General features: G+C 40.4%; 1 protein-coding gene across 1 annotated transcript in view; it reads right to left on the bottom strand.

Annotated features, from left to right (window-relative positions):
• The window catches only part of LOC138764112 (6-phosphofructo-2-kinase/fructose-2,6-bisphosphatase 4-like), a 118,017-nt gene that overhangs the window by 63,392 nt on the left and 37,200 nt on the right, over positions 1–17,425 (bottom strand). Inside the window, exon 2 of the mRNA XM_069939500.1 lies at positions 15,754–15,985. Within this exon, the coding sequence (XP_069795601.1) occupies positions 15,754–15,763 (10 nt within the window). The 5' untranslated portion in view covers positions 15,764–15,985. The remainder of the gene's footprint in view (positions 1–15,753; positions 15,986–17,425) is intronic.

The following is a 17,425-nucleotide window of genomic DNA, read 5'->3' as shown; positions in this document are numbered from 1 at the left end:
GGTTCTGTCTCCACCAAGGTTAAGGTTACCAGCCTATAGTTCCCTAGTTTTTCCTTTACAACCTTTTTTTTTTAAATTTTTTATTTTTCACACCATAAATCACATTAACCATGGTACACACTTTTTTCTTTTCACACATATACAGTGCCATTTTCTCCCCCCCCCCCCTTCCTCCCAACCCACCCTCCCCACCCCCCCCCCTCCCGTCCATTTAAGGTATACAATCTAGGATATATTTAACCAGTCAGACAATGTTGTCACTCAACAAAAATACACCAGAAATTCTACTGAGTCCATTCTTTTCATTTCCTTCTCCTTCCATCAACTTAGGTAATGATTGTCCCCGGTAGGTTTTCGCTATTGTATTTAATGTAAGGCTCCCATATTTGTTCGAATATTTCAATATTATTTCTTAAACTATATGTTATTTTTTCTAATGGATTACATTTATTCATTTCTATATACCATTGTTGTATTTTCAAATTATCTTCCGATTTCCAGGTTGACATAATACATTTTTTTGCTACGGCTAGAGCTATCTTAACAAATCTTTTTTGTGCACCATCCAAATCAATTCCAAATTCTTTGTTTTTTATGTTACTCAGGAGGAAGATCTCTGGATTTTTTGGTATATTGTTTTCTGTAATTTTATTTAATATCTGGTTTAGATCTTCCCAAAATTTTTCTACTTTCTCACATGTCCAGATTGCATGAATTGTTGTTCCCATTTCTTTTTTACATCAAAAACATCTATCAGATACTGTTGGGTCCCATTTATTTAACTTTTGAGGTGTAATGTATAGCCTGTGTATCCAGTTATATTGTATCATACGTAACCTCGTATTTATTGTATTTCTCATCGTTCCAGAACATAACTTCTCCCATGTTTCCTTTTTTTCTTTATATTTAAATCTTGTTCCCATTTTTGTTTAGTTTTACCATTTGTTTCCTCATTCTCCTTTTCTTGCAGTTTAATATACATATTTGTTATAAATCTTTTGATTATCATTGTATCTGTAATCACATATTCAAAGTTAATTGTCTCTGGCAAACTCAAACTGCTTCCTAATTTATCCTTCAAGTAGGATCTCAATTGGTAATATGCCAGCGCTGTATCTTGAGTTATATTGTACTTATCTTTCATTTGTTCAAAGGATAAGAATCTATTTCCTGAAAAACAATTTTCTATTCTTTTAATCCCTTTTTTTCCCATTCTCTAAAGGAAAGGTTATCTATTGTAAAAGGGAGTAACTTGTTTTGCGTCAATATTAGTTTTGGTAATTGATAATTTGTTTTATTTCTTTCTACATGAATCTTCTTCCAAATATTGAGGAGATGATGTAATACTGGAGAACTTCTATGTTGTACCAATTTTTCATCCCATTTATATAATATGTGTTCAGGTATCTTTTCCCCTATTTTATCTAATTCTAATCTCGTCCAATCTGGCTTTTCCCTTGTTTGATAAAAATCTGATAGGTATCTTAATTGTGCGGCTCTATAATAATTTTTAAAGTTTGGCAATTGTAAGCCTCCTTGTTTATACCATTCTGTTAATTTATCTAGTGCTATCCTCGGTTTCCCCCTCTCCATAAAAATTTCCTTATTATTTTCTTTAACTCCTTGAAGAATTTCTCTGTCAATTGTATTGGCAATGCCTGAAATAAGTATAATATCCTTGGAAAAATGTTCATTTTAATACAGTTTATCCTTCCTATTAGTGTTAGTGGTAAATCTTTCCAATGCTCTAAATCGTCCTGTAATTTTTTCATTAGTGGATAATAATTGAGTTTATATAGTTGGCCGAGATTTTTGTTTATTTGTACACCTAGGTATCTTATTGCTTGCATTTGCCATCTAAATGGTGATTCTTTCTTAAATTTTGAGAAATCCGCATTATTCATAGGCATTGCTTCACTTTTATTTACGTTTATCTTGTAAACCGACCCTTCTCCATATTCCTTCAATTTCTTATATAATTCTTTTATTGATAGTTCTGGTTCTGTTAAGTACACTATAACATCATCCGCAAATAAACTGATTTTATATTCCTTGTCTTTTATTTTTATTCCTTTTATATTATTATCTATTCTTATCAGTTCTGCTAGTGGTTCTATAGCTAACGCAAACAATAAAGGTGATAGTGGGCATCCCTGCGTGTTGACCTGCTTAAGTTAAATTGCTTTGATACATGTCCATTTACTGTCACTTTCGCTAACGGTCCCTTATATAATGCTTTAATCTAATTAATATACTTCTCCGGTACACTGAATTTTTGCAATACTTTGAACAAATAATTCCATTCTACTCTGTCAAAGGCCTTCTCTGCGTCTAAAGCAACTGCTACTGTAGGTGCTTTATTTCCTTCTACTGCATGAATTAAGTTAATAAATTTACAAATATTGTCTGTTGTGCGTCTTTTTTTGATAAATCCAGTTTGGTCTAAATTTACCATTTTCGGTACATGCTTTGCTAATCTGTTTGCTAATAGTTTAGCTATTATCTTATAATCTGTGTTAAGTAAAGATATTGGTCTATATGACGCTGGTGAGAGTGGATCTTTCCCTTGCTTTAGTATTACTGTAATTATTGCTGTTTTACATGAATCTGGTAAGATTTGTGTTTCATCAATCTGGTTGATTACTTCCAGGAGGGGCGGAATTAATAAGTCTTTAAATGTTTTGTAGAATTCTATTGGGAATCTATCCTCTCCTGGTGTCTTATTATTTGGTAATTTTTTTATTATCTCTTGTATTTCTATTATTTCAAATGGCTCTGTTAATTTATTTTGTTCCTCTATTTGTAGTTTTGGTAGTTCAATTTTAGTCAGAAATTCATCTATTTTCCCTTCTTTCCCTTCGTTTTCAGTTCGGTATAATTGTTCATAGAATTCTCTAAAGTTTTCCTTGATCTCCGTTGGATTATATGTGATTTGTTTGTCTTTTTTCCTTGATGGCAATACCATTTTCTTAGCTTGTTCCGTCTTAAGCTCCCATGCTAGGATTTTGTGCGTTTTTCCCCTAGTTCATAATATTTCTGTTTTGTCTTCATTATATTTTTCTCCACCTTATATGTTTGTAGTGTTTCATATTTTATTTTTTTATCCGCCAATTCTCTTCTTTTAGTAATATCTTCCTTCATTACTAATTCTTTTTCTATATTTACTATTTCCCTTTCCAACTGCTCTGCTTCCTGATTATAGTCCTTCTTCATCTTGGTTACATAACTTATTATTTGCCCTCTAATGAATGTTTTCATTTCATCCCATAGTATAAACTTATCTTCCACTGATTCTGTATTTATTTCAAAATACATTTTAATTTGTTTTTCAATAAATTTTCTAAAATCCTGCCTTTTAAGCAACATGGGGTTTAATCTCCATCTATACATTCTTGGAGGGATGTCCTCTAACTTTACTGTCAATATTAAGGGTGAATGGTCCGATAGTATTCTAGCTTTATATTCTGTTTTTTTTTAACTCTATCTTGCATACGAGCTGATAACAAAAATAGGTCTATTCTTGAGTATGTTTTATGTCTAGCTGAGTAATATGAATATTCCTTTTCCTTTGGGTGTTGTTTCCTCCATATATCCAAAAGTTGCATTTCTTCCATCGATTTAATTATAAATTTGGTTACTTTGTTCTTTCTGTTAATTTTTTTCCCAATTTTGTCCATATTTGAATCCAAATTCAGGTTGAAATCCCCTCCTATTAATATGTTCCCTTGAGTATCTGCTATCTTCAAAAAGATATCTTGCATGAACTTTTGATCTTCTTCGTTAGGTGAATATACATTGAGTAGATTCCAAAACTCCGAATATATCTGACATTTTATCATTACATATCTCCCTGCTGGATCTATTATTTCCTCTTCTATTTTAAATGGCACATTTTTACTAATTAATATAGCTACTCCTCTTGCTTTTGAATTATACGATGCTGCTGTTACGTGTCCTACCCAATCTCTCTTTAATTTCTTATGTTCCAATTCAGTTAAATGTGTTTCTTGCACAAATGCTATATCAATTTTTTCTTTTTTCAGTAAATTTAGCAGTTTCTTCCTTTTAATTTGGTTATGTATTCCATTAATATTTAAAGTCATATAGTTCAACGTAGCAATTTTATACTTTGTTTATCTTCCCTTTCTGTTTCTCCATCATTACTTTTCCTTCTTATCCATTTCTGTTTTCTTGTTTTGAATCCTTTATAAGACAACATTCCTAAAACATCAAACATTTTCCTTATTCTCCTATTTAAAACTTCTTTAGCCCCAATCCCCCCTTCCCCTCCTGAGTTGTCCTTTATCCCTTGTCAGACAACCACATCTCCCCTCTCCATTTGGATTTGCGAATTCACTTGCAAGCGTCAGCTGATTTTGCAGTGACCGTAATACCCCCCCCACCCAGCCCCCCCCAGAAAAGATTTCGCTTTTCATATGTGACAAAGGTCACTCTTTTAATTCCCTCCTTATTCCCTCTATTCCTTTTCCTTCCCTTATTAATTCTTGTCTTTACTATCTATATTTCCCTCTAAATACGGATACATTCATGTATGCACATTATACATATACACAGATATACCTCTTTACCCACATACATATAAATCGTGGTCATTTTTACTCTTATTACATGTCTTCATCTCTCTGTTTGTTTTGTAGTTGTTCTGCAAATTTCCTTGCTTCCTCTGGATCCGAGAATAGTTTTTTTTTCCATAAGATCGTTTTCGATGTTTTGAACTCTTTCCTCCTCTTCAAGAGCTCAAAACTTATGTCTTTTTAGTTTGCAGTCTTTTGTACTCTCGTTACACGTCTTCATCTCTCAGTCTATTTTGTAATTGTTCTGCAAATTTTCGTGCTTCCTCTGGATCCGAGAATAGTCTGTTTTGTTGTCCTGGAATAAATATTTTCAATACCGCTGGATGCTTTAGTATAAATTTATACCCTTTCTTCCATAAAATTGCCTTTGCTGTATTGAAGTCCTTTCTCTTTTTCAGGAGTTCAAAACTTATATCTGGATAAATGAAGATTTTTTGCCCTTTGTACTCCAGTGGCTTATTGTCCTCTCTTACTTTTTCCATTGTTTTCTCCAGTACCTTTTCTCTTGTAGTATATCTTAGGAATTTTACTAAAACAGATCTTGGCTTTTGTTGTGATTGTGGTTTAAAGGCCAATGCTCTATGTGCCCTTTCTATTTCCATTTCTTGCTGTAGTTCTGGACATCCTAGGATCCTGGGGATCCAATCTTTTATAAACTCTCTCATATTCTTGCCTTCTTCATCTTCCTTAAGGCCCACTATCTTTATGTTATTTATTCTGCTATAATTTTCCATTATATCTATTTTCTGAGCTAACAGTTCTTGTGTCTCTTTAACTTTTTTATTAGATTCCTCTAATTTCTTTTTTAAGTCCTCTACCTCCATTTCTACTGCTGCTTCTCGTTCTTGCACCTTGTCCATTCTTTTTCCCATTTCTGATAAGGTCATATCTATTTTATTCATTTTATCTTCTGTGTTGTTTATTCTTCTTAAATCATCAAATTCCTGCGCTTGCCATTCTTTAAATGACTCCATGTATTCTTTAATAAGAGAAAGTATATCCTTTATCTTGCCTTTCCCTTCTTCTATTTCACTGTACTCTTCCTCTTCCTCTTCTTCCTCTGGGTTGGCCATCTGTTGTTTCTTTGTTGCCCTTTTCTTCTCTTCTTTCTTGTTTTCGTTGTCTTCTGTGTTCTCCTCTTGCTGCAGGTGTTCTGCAGCTGTCGTTGCCGGCTGTGGAGATCGACTCCCCAGCTGGTCACCCCTCTCGTCGGTGTGTTTTTTTTCATGCGCGGTTGCGCACTTTTATTCGGCTCAGCGAGCCATTTTTGTAGTCCATATTCTACCGACCTGAGGGAGCGGGTTTCTCTCTCCACCGCGGGCCTCTTCGAACAGGTAAGGCCTTTTCCTTCATCTTCCGTTGTCTTCTCTTCCTCTCTTCTTACCGTTGGTTTCGACTTTTCTTTTTTTGTCGCCATCTTCTTTCCACCTTTATATTCACTTTACTTTGATTTTTATTTCTGTGCCTTTGTGTTTTGCTTTGTTTTTTCTGACTTTTCTGGAGAGGGCTGGAGTTCACCGTCCGGCCACTACTCCATCACGTGACTCCCTTTCCTTTACAACCTTGAAGAAAATCACTACATGTTGTAGTCTAGCACACTGGACTTCAACCTTGCTGAGGCCAGACATCAGCTCTCGGACACCTGTCCTTAATAACCCCTTGAACAGGACCCCACCAAGAAATATTAAGTTACCATCATTGACCTCCGCAGAAACCGCCCCCTCCATGACTCCCACAAATGCCATTGGCACTGACCCCTGTGACTGCATGATGCACCCCTGCAGACTGAAGAGCCATATTCAAAACCTGCATGACTGCGCCATGGCATATCATTGAGTTTTAACCAGATACACTTCAGTCGACATTACAGAATAAATCATATTTTCTACAAGTGACGATGGTGACCAAGCAACTTTATTTTTAAACACACCATGGCAGAGATTCAAGACAATCTGCTGAACTGTTACACCAGAGAACACTACAGCACAGAAACAGGCCCTTCAGCCCATCTAGTCTGTCAAACTTATCCTGCCTAGCAAAAACACAAATGTTGGAGTCTCACAGTGTCCATAGGAGGTAAAGATATATAACCAACGTTTTGGGCCTGACCCCTTCTTCAAGGTGTGAGCAAAAAACAAGTGGGCACCTGTGTTTAAAAAAAAAACCTGAGGAAAAGAGATGAATGGGAAGGGGAGGAGCACAGACCAACAAACAAAAGGTATGATTTGGATATGATAAGAGGACAGGAAAGGTGAGAATTGATCAGGGAAGGGGGGTAGTTTTTGGCCCCATGAAAGTATACAGAGGAAAAAGAGACAGAGGTAGAGGAAAGACCAGAGGAGAAAGATGATGGGGTTTAAAGCAAAGAAATCGATGCCCAGACAGAAGATGAGGTGTTGTGCCTCCAATTTGCAGGCTGTCTCATTCTGGCAAAGCATGAGACAGCCATGTTGGCATGGGAATGGGGTGGAAACTGTGAGATCCCTGCTATTGTGGCAGACAGAATCGAGATGCTCAACAAAGCGATCTCCCAATCTGCGCCCAGTTTTTCCAATGTTGGGGAGACTACAACGGGAAGCATCGGATGCAGTAGATGACCCCTGCAGATTCACAATTGAAATGTTGCTTCACTTGACAGGTTTGTTTGGGGCCCTGAATGGTGCTGAGGAGTGAACGGAAGTTGAGCACCTCCTGCAGTCATAGGGGTAGGTGCCATGGGATAACTGGTGGGGAGGGAGGAGTGGACAAGGGAACGATTCCTATGGAAGGCAGAGAAGCCAGAGGTATGCAAGCCAGTAATCATTGCGGGATCAGAGGTGGAGAGGGTGAGCAAATTTAAGTTCTTGGGAGTCACTATCTCAGAGGATCTTTCCTGGACCCAACACATCAAAAGCATCATGAAGAAAGCATGTCAGCATCTCCATTTCCTCAGGAGTTTGTGGAGGTTTTGGTATGACACCAGAAACTTTGTACAGATGTGTTGTGCAAAGTGTGCTAGGCTGCATTATAGTCTAGTATGGGAACATCAATACCCCTGAACGTAAAGCCTTACAAAAGGTAGTGGATGCAGCCAAGGACATCACAAGCAAAACCCTCCTGACTTTCAAGAACATCTACACAAGGAATGCTGCCATCAGAGAGCAGCAGCGGAGAGGAGTCACATGATGGAGTAGTGGCCAGTCGGAAAAACCAGCCCTCTCCAGGAAAATAGGAAAAAAGTTAGGAAAAAGCAAAGCATAACAAAAATAGAGTACAATAAATAGAAGATAAAGATGCAGAGAAGAGAAAGAAGATGGCTTCCAAGAAGGAGAAAGTAAGAACAGCTGGAAAAAAAGAAGTAAAAAAAGTCATCGGAGAAGAAAGAAGAAGGACTTACCTGCAGAAAGGAACAGGATGCTGTGGTGATGAGGAGTCCCCAACCCTTGAGGTCAGTGCCTGCCCTACAGAGTCACGACCCACCAGCCGGTGCACTACAAAATGTCTCTCGGAGCCAAACAAAAGTGCGCAGTGTGCAATCAAAGGAGAAAGAGGACACCGGCAAGAGGAGGGCTCAGCAGAGGAACGGGCTGTGACAGAGCGAGCAGCTGAGGGACGCCTGACACCAGAGCTCTCAGCTGGAGGATAAAGAAGACAGCAGAAGAGGGAGTGACAAAACAGACATGGAAGACAGACGGAGTGAAGATCGACAAGAAGACCAACGTCAGGAAGCACAACAGACGAGCAGCCCAGGAGGGGAAGAACAGCAACAAGAGGCCCAGCAAGAAGAAGCCCGACAAAGAGATACAAGCAGTTCATCAGGAAAAACAGAAGAGACACAGACACAAAGAAGAGAAGAAGAAGAAGACACAAACACAGATACCGACACAGAAGAGGAAGAAGACCAAGATCTTCACAGAGAAATAGAAGGTAAAACTGATGAACAGAATATAGATAAAGTCTTTTTTGAAGAACAAATGAGATCACTAAAAGAATGGTTATCATTAGAATTTAATGTAATTAAAAGTCACTGTATATGTGTGAAAAAGAAAAAGTGTATATCATGGCTAATGTGATTTATGGTGTGAAAAATAAAAAAAATTTTAAAAAAAAGAGTGAAATAATGCCATTGAAAAATTTTGATAATGAAAGATATCAAAAAGGTAGATTTAAATGGAAGATAGATGGAATAATGGCAGATAATTTGCAGAACTTGTATGAACTTAATTTCACTTCTTTTAGAAAAAAGGGAAAGATTTACAGAAATGCCAATTACTCTAGTGGGAAGAGTAATTGTATTAAAATGAAAGTGATGACAAGATTACAGTATCTTTTTCAATCACTGCCTATTGCACTACCTAAAACTTTATTTTAAATTATTGAATAATTACATAAAACAATTGCTATGGAATAACAAAGTACCAAGAATTTCATTGGAAAAGCTAACATGGGATTATGAACTGGGAGGATTTAGACTTCCAGAATTTAAAAACTACTATTTATCAGCACAATCAAGATTTTTATCATTCTTTTTTGAAGACAGTCCCCCTTCTTGGATTCAAATGGGATTGAATAAAAAAAAGAGACAATTAAGGACTTTGTTTATAAGTGGAATGTTAAGTTAGTAACAAAAAAGATGGATAACCTTATATTAATGCATATGATTAGAATATGCCAAGAAATAAATGAGTGTATTGGGGGAAAAAAAAAGAATTTAATGTAATTAAAAGGAAAATGAAAAGAACAGAAGATAAAATCCAAAGGTTAGAACTGGTAATGACAGAAATAGGGAAAAGAGTAGAGAATGTGGAAGAGCAGGAAACGGCTGTAGAAATGGAAGTGAATGACAAGAGATAAATTGGAAGAAAGTGACAAAAAAATTAAAGAGACACAAGAGTTCTTATCTCAGAAAATTGATATGTTGGAAGCGGCATGTGGGCAGCAGGAATCTTCCACTTCGGTATTCACACGCTTAAAGGAGAAGGTGGGTACACTGGTGCCTATCCTGGCCACCCAGCATGGGTCTAAGACTTCATACATTCTGCCTGAACTCAAGGACTGCCTTTACCTATTCTTGCGTAGGGATGTGCACAGGACACTGTTCCAACGGGCATATGAAGGTCCTTTCGAGGTGGTACAGAATGACGGCTCCACGACCAAACCCCACCCCTCACCTCAACAACCTAGCCTAACCACCTCCAAAGGGGGGGGGGGGGGAATATGTGGCAGATCGCGCCACTTAGTTATCAAACCATTGAGAGGTTCAGGCTCTCGCGAGAAGGGAGCAGAAACACCAACAAGCTGGGCATTCAGCACTGATGACATCGAAAAGAGAGGCTGGCAGCAGTTATTTTTACAGACGACTTCTGTTGTGCGTTGTTCACGGCACCACTTGCTCCTTTTAAACTGGTGACTATTCAAAGACACGAGACCACAGATGCTGGATTCTGGAGCAAAGAACAAACTGGTCAGGCCGCATCTGTGGAGGCAGAGGGATTTTGATGTTTCCGTCCATTTTCTTATGATCAGAATGTCAAAAATAGTTTGGGGAGATGGTAGTTTTGTGTTGAAATTACTTGACTAGAGATGGCGCCACTTTTAGTTCAGGTCTCGAGCCAGAAAGATATTTGGGCTCAACGTCACTCGCTGTATTTCTACCTGTGCATCGGAGTTGTATAGAATTCGAACTCAGCACCAGCACCTAATGATGAGGGTTATGTGAGGTAACCCAACACCTACACTTGATGAGACGTGATGGATTTTGTGTCAACACTTTTGCCAGTGACTGCTGAACTGAAAGTTCATATTTGGTTTATAAACAGTGTTACTGTCTTGATGTTTGGGAGGAGAGGGAATTTAAAGTTATTTTGTGCTTCTCTCCAATACTTTGGTGTGTAAGCTATTGGAGAGGATTCTTGGGGACAGGATTTATAATGAGGGCATCTACACTTTGTGTCATTTGATGACACTGTTGGTTACCTCCAACCCCGGTGAGAGGAAATTGGAGCATCCAGAGGAACCCATGCAGACACAGGGAGAAGGTAGGAATTCCTTACAGGCAGCGTCAGTTTCGATCCAAGGTCACTGGCACTGTGATAGCATTGCGCTAACAGCTACACTAACCGTGCAGTCCCAGAACACAGTTGAATCCTGCCACTCAGTGGTATGAACTTAGTACTACAGAAGTTAAAACAACAAAGGGAACTCTCACTGCTTCCTGTATCTTACCAGTCAAGGTTTCACATTGATGAAGATGGGCACAACTTGGTCCATATAAAGCAAATTCCACAGTGCACTGACAGAGAGATAAGAGTTAAAAATGCCCATAGATTTGTAGAACATTACAGCACAGAAAATAGGCTTATTGGTCCTTCTAGTCTGCCTAACTATAATTCTATCTAGTCTGTAGCTCTCCATAATCCCTTCCATCCACGTGCCTGTCCAAATTTTTTTAAATGTTAAAAATGAGCCTGCATTCAGCACTTCAGCTGTCAGCTTGTTCCACACTCCTATGAATCTTTGTGTGAAGAAGTTCCCCCTCATGTTCACCCTAAACTTTTCCCCTTTTGCCCTTAACCCATGACTTCTGATTTGAATTTCACCTACCCTCAAGGGAAAAAACCTTCCTGCATTTAGTCTATCGATACCCCTCATAATTTTGTGTACAGCAGATAAGTGGGTTCAGGAGAGTGGAGATAGTGAGGGTGAGAGTGTGGGGTTGTGGTGGGGGTGAGAATGGGGATAGGGGTGTGGTTGGAGTGCAGAGAGGTGGGGCTGGGGTGAGGTATAGTTAGGGTAAGGTGGGGGTGAGGGTATGGTGAGGATGGGGATGGGGGTGTAGTGTAGGTGGGAGTGAAGCAATGGTAGGGGTGTGATGGGAATGGGGTGTGGTTTAGGTGAGAGTGAAGTGCAGGTGGGGGTGTGGTGAGAACATGTTGTTTTGCATTTCATTAAAATGGCTTAACACCGAAGGAGTGAAATAGGGAAGTTGGCTGATGCTGTAATTGTAAAATAACTCACAGAAGTAGTGGAGGAACTCAGCTAGCCCCAGGACATAGCAGTGATACGGAGTGCCCATTGACCAGGGCTGTTGGTAACCCCTTTAACACTTGTAATGCACTATCAATAACTCCAAACACTAGAAGTTATCTGACTGATAGGCTTTTATTACCATAAACAAGGCATATCTCATATTGTTAACCTAAGACCCAAGCTTGTTCTGGAGGAGGGGTTATGGCATGGCTGCCTTTATTAAGGGAATCGGAAGAGGAGCCACAGGTACAATCAGCAAGGGGCAGGCCAGCCATACACATACAAATTGTATTAACAGTGGTTCCACCACAATTTGCATCCCACTAAATTGGCACTTCAGTGTCCTGGAATAGGAATGGCGTTTTTACTGTTCACACTTGACCACTCTTAACTGGGACACTGTACATGTTCACAGTTGCAAGGAGCCACCCCCAGGGTTAGGAGTGTTCTTTCTTCTATTGGTGACATCATGATGCATCGAGCGATGGTGGACCTGCCCTAAATCCTGATCAATGTTTCTGATATTTGAACAAAATAAGCTTTATGTACAGCACAGTATGAGCCCTTGAGCCCCTGTTGTTGTTGTGCCAACCTGTATAAACTTTTATAAGGGATCATGGGAAAGTGCTAGCAAAAAATAGCAATAGCAGACAGTTTTCAAACTGCGTGGGAAAGTTGGCAGAATTATCATGTGCAATTTAAAAATACCGTGGATAAAAGCGATGGTGGACCTGCCCTCCCAGAATGCCATGTGGCAGAAAAAAGGCTGTATGCATGGAGCACTCATGGAGGGGTTTCTCTGCCGCACGGCATTCTGGGAGGTCAGGTTCGCCATCACTTTTTCCCATGGTCTTTATAAATTGTGCTTTAGCGCTACCAAAATGATCTGCTATTTGCTATTTATTGCTATTTCCGCTCTCTCTCTCTCTCTCTCTCTCCCATGGCAAAGTTTATACAGGTACCTTCATTTCTCCCTTCTTATTCCTGCACTCATGGAAAAAGTTGGGTAATTTTTATCCCAGAATACAATTGTCCTTTTTAAACTTGCCCGATTGCAATGCCGGCATCTGTAGATGCTGGGGATTGTACTAGGGTTCGAGGCAGTCTTTCTCTGATATGAGATGACATCATCTGACACCAGCATTGAGAAGATTTTCCTTTCACACTAGACCCTTTTTAGGTTGATTGGCTGTTAATTCCTGGGACCACTTTCAAGTGTGAAAGGGTCTACTGTGTGTGGGAAGGTGCAGGATCATCCCCAACTTACAACGTCAATAAGCAAGACCAACACGGGCGGGGTTTCAGTCAAGGTTGACCATAGGCCTTTTTATGCTGAAATCCCGCATTATAGCCACCTCATGTTTTATGGTGAGGATCTATAATGTGGATCCCGCAGTCCCTTTATGCGATGTTAGGAGTGGCTTTCAGAGCTGACGAGGCGGGCCGACCATCACCATGACCTCAAACATATGCTCCAAGAAGAGAAAGAGGCCAATACTTGAAAATGGCGACCGAAGAGCGCTAGTGGGGATCTGTGCAAGCCGTCTTAGGACTCAGGCAGATCTCCCACGCAGCGTAATGGCTACTATTAACCATATAGGTTTTTTTAAATTTGTGCTCCTGGGTTGCAGGGTGACGGAATCATCGTGATGTCATCAACCCTCCCCTTTGGAGTCACATTCAGTGGCAATCCTTTTACACAGGAGGCGGAGCAATTTTACTCCACCTCTGAATCAACCCTCTAGGCTGATGAAAGTCAATCCACCTTCGGACCTTTTATGGAAGTAAGTGAAGTGATTTAAAGACAGAGAATATCTGAATTTACATTCGCCTTTTTTTTCCCTTTATAAAAGGGCCTAACTACTCCGCAAAGTGAACAAGTTTCTTCCAGCACGGTGAACCAGGTGAAACCTGGTTCACCTCCTGCACCGTGACAACAATACACCCTCCAAATCCTTCCATCGCACTCACATTGATACACCTCAGTCACTCCCCACACTACACTCCCCCTCATATGCACCCTCACATTCTCCTTCACACTCACCCTCAAACTCCCTCACTCTCCCCATACCCCTCTCACATCCTCCTCAAACTCCTTCATTCTCCCCCTCACACCCTCCTCAAACTCTCCTCATAAACTCCCCACACACTGCCTCTCATACCTCCTCACAATGCCCATCACATTCTCCTCAAATTCCCTCACTCTCCCCCTCACAAACCCCCTCACACTCCCCCTCACATATTCCCCATACAGTCCCTCTCACATTCCCCATGATCTTTCCTTCACACCCTCCATACTACTCCCCCTCACACACCCCTTCACTCTCCCCCTTACATCCTCGCCCTCTCCTCTTCAAATTCCCCCTCACACTCCCCATTCGTTCTTTCTTGCTCTCCCTCCCTACTAAAGTAAGTTACATTCAGGGAAGGCTTGCTGTATCCTAATAGGAAATGTTGACCGACCATTTCTCCCCATGGCCTGCCTGACTGTGCATCCCTCCAGAACCTGTAATGTGTCATTTATCCCTCTTGCCTGTGTTTTCCCCATGTCATTCTAACCTTTTCTCACCACACAACTGTCCAAGTGTCTTTGAAATGTTCCAAATCTATCTGCCTCTACCACTTCACTGGTCAGGCCTTCAACAAGGTCCCACATGGTGGATGGTCTGGAAGATCAGATCATATGGGATCCAGAATGAGCTGGCCAATTGGATATGGTATTGGTTGGATAGTAGGAGACAGAGGGTGGTTTCACCTATTCCTGAGAGCACTGAGTGCCTCCATTCCCTCATCCTCTGTTATTTTGCTGAACATCTGGGTGTACGCCACACCTTGCATATAGGCACATTCCTGGTAATTATCACAAAACATTGCACAACTCCCGTCACCTTGGCTGCCAGATCTGCGTCACTGTGAAACTGTGAGGTCATTTCAGAGTGAAAGAGAATCTGTGCAGGAATTATTGCCTTTGCACTGATCCCTCTTCAGTTTTCACTCATCTTTTAAGGCAGGTGAGTGGGGATGAACCTGAGGGATTCTCAGATAGCTGATGTTGCCAAATGCAGTCAAGATTGAACAGGCCAGAAATGTATTAGCAGCTTCAGAAATGTTGAGGGAAAAACACTTTCCTTTGATATAGTTTCTGTATGGCCTTTATCATTCACATTCCTAAAACTGATAACCAGCACATCCTGCTTTCACTATGTAATATAATCCAGCCATTCCCAACTTTATTTTTTAGTGCCCCCCACCCCCGCCCCCCCCCCCCCCGCCCAGGACTCTGCTTAAAGTTTATGGGCCCCCTTCCCTGTGAGGTACAGAAGTGACATTTTGGTTTCTTCCGTACTTCCCTCCTCGACAAAATATTTACGCTACTTGAGGTGTAAAGGAAAAAAAACAAGGCTTTTTCTTAACTGTGTTGTGCCCCGCCTTTTCCCCCCCACTCCCCTCCCAGGACCCCTCGGCCCCCATTGAGAATGTGTGATGTAATTTCATGCCATTATCTGATTACAGCTTGGCCCTTTAGGCTGGCCTACTCCTGTCATTTGCCCTCAAGTCGCTTAAGTCCACAAGCCCTGCTGCTACCTGTTGAGGTACCCTCAATGGTTTCTGAGTACACTGTATGGTTCCCGTTCTACTGTTTACCCTGAGAGGACCAAAGCAGGCCTTGTAGTGCACAGTGTAACTACTGTATATCATGGCTCTGTCACCTTGTGCAGAATGTCTTCACACAGAGAGTGCTGAGAGTGTAGAACAAGCTGCCAGCTGAAGTGCTGAATGCCAGGATCAGAATCAGGTTCTTTGTTATGAATATGTGTCATGAAATTTGTTGTTTTTATCAGCATTACAGGTGCCAAAAAATTGCTCTAAATTACATTTCCATAAACATACTATTTAAAAATAAATGTGACATTTTAAGAAAAAAATTGACAGGTACATGGATGGGAAGGGCATGGAGGGATATGGACTGAGTGCAGGTCATTGGGGGGGGGGGGGGGAAGAATAATAGTTTGGTACAGACTTGAAGGGCCTGTTCTGTGCTCTAGAGTTCTGTGGTTCTACCTCATTCCACTGCTCTGTACCAAAACAAATAAACCATGGAAGGTTGAGGTGCAACAGGCTATTTAAAATTAAAAAATAAAACACTCACCTCTAGACATATTAGATGTTTTTCAAACTGAATCCAAGATTCCATGTACCATGATAAAGGAAACATTCAGGAAAACCAATAGTCCAATTGTTGCTTTAAAGAGCTCTCCGGAAGAAATAATGTGATCTTCCCTGTCTGAGGTCTTGCTGAGTCATCATCTCTTTTGCCATCTCAGTTTAAAGATGTGTGAGCAAACCTGTCATTCCACTCTCTCAAGATCTGGTTGGTGATTCTAAAAATAAGTTAAAATCATAATAATTATTTTGTATATGTAGGAGAATCTACTGGAATAATCTTAAGCACATGAACTGAATTGGGAGCTCTAATGTTACAAGAAAAGCTGAATGTAACAATGATGAAAAGTTGGACAAAAGAAATGCACAGGTGTTGGTAGGAAACACATTGCTCTTTGTTTTATTGAGAGGATTCTGTCCTGTCATTTGTTGAGACAGCAGAAATCCAACAATTCAAAATGGCTTTGTACAAAATAAAATCACCTGTCATTAAAATTGCCTTTCCAGATGTAAGTAGATCCTGTCTCTCAGACTCCCCTCCAATAACAACCATGACTGATGTTAAGGTCACTGGGCTATAGGTCCTGGCTAATCTCTGCAGCCTTTTTCAAATTAAGGCATAACGTTAGCCATTCTGCAGTTTTCTGGCATTTCGGCCGTGTCTAATGGTGATGCAGTTATTTTCCAGGGGTCATCTACTGCAGGGGTCATCTACTGCATCCGGTGCTCCCATTGTGGTCTCCTCTGCATCAGAGAGACTGGGCGCAGATTGGGAGATGACTTTTTTGAGCACCTCAGGCTCTGTCCACCACAATAGTGTGGATCTCCCAGAGGCCACCCACTTCAATACCCCGTCCCATTCGCTTGCTGACATTCCTAACCATGCTCTCATGCACTGCCAGTCTGAGACCACCTGCAAATTGGAGGAACAATACCTCATCTTCTGTCTGGGCACCCTCCAACCGGATGGCATTAACATCAACTTCTCCAGTTTCCATTAACTTCCCTCCTCCATCTTCTTTCCAACCTCCTTCCCTCTAGTTCACTCTCTCCCCCTCTAATTCTGTCTCTCTCTCTCCCCTTTTCCTTCTATCTCCTTTCACAGAGCAAAATCAATTCTTACCTTTCCTCATCATATCCAATTAACATCTTTTGTTTGTTGGTCTGAACTCCCCCCCAACACCCCCCATTCTTCTCCCTTTCTCTCCAGTCTTTAAGATGCCTTCCTGTTTTTTGCTTATACCTTGAAGAAGGGCTCAGGCTAAAACGTCAGCCATTTATCTTTATTTCATATGGACGTTGCCAGACCAGCTAAGTTCCTTCAGCATTTCTGTGTGTTTTTACTACAATCTCAGCATCTGCAGACTTTGGTGTTTCCCTACAAGTGATAGTGATTTCCTGTGGTGAATTTCTCTCACAGGCAAATAAAGCCTTTTTGTTGCAGTCGATCTGTGACCAGACTTGTTGCATCTTGGACCCATTGAACTTATTCCTCATAGCACACCCTCATAAACATGTAGACTTCTATGAAGTCGCTTCTCATCCTTCTTTGCTCCAAAGAGAAAAGCTAACCTTGCCTCATAAGACATTATCTCCAATCCAGGCAACATCCTGGAAAGTCTTCCCATCTCTATTTACAGTGCAGAATGTCATGGAGG

Source organism: Narcine bancroftii, chromosome 5 (assembly GCF_036971445.1).
Source record: "Narcine bancroftii isolate sNarBan1 chromosome 5, sNarBan1.hap1, whole genome shotgun sequence".
Classification (NCBI taxonomy): Eukaryota; Metazoa; Chordata; class Chondrichthyes; order Torpediniformes; family Narcinidae; genus Narcine; species Narcine bancroftii.
This window is presented reverse-complemented; position numbering and strand designations above follow the sequence as displayed.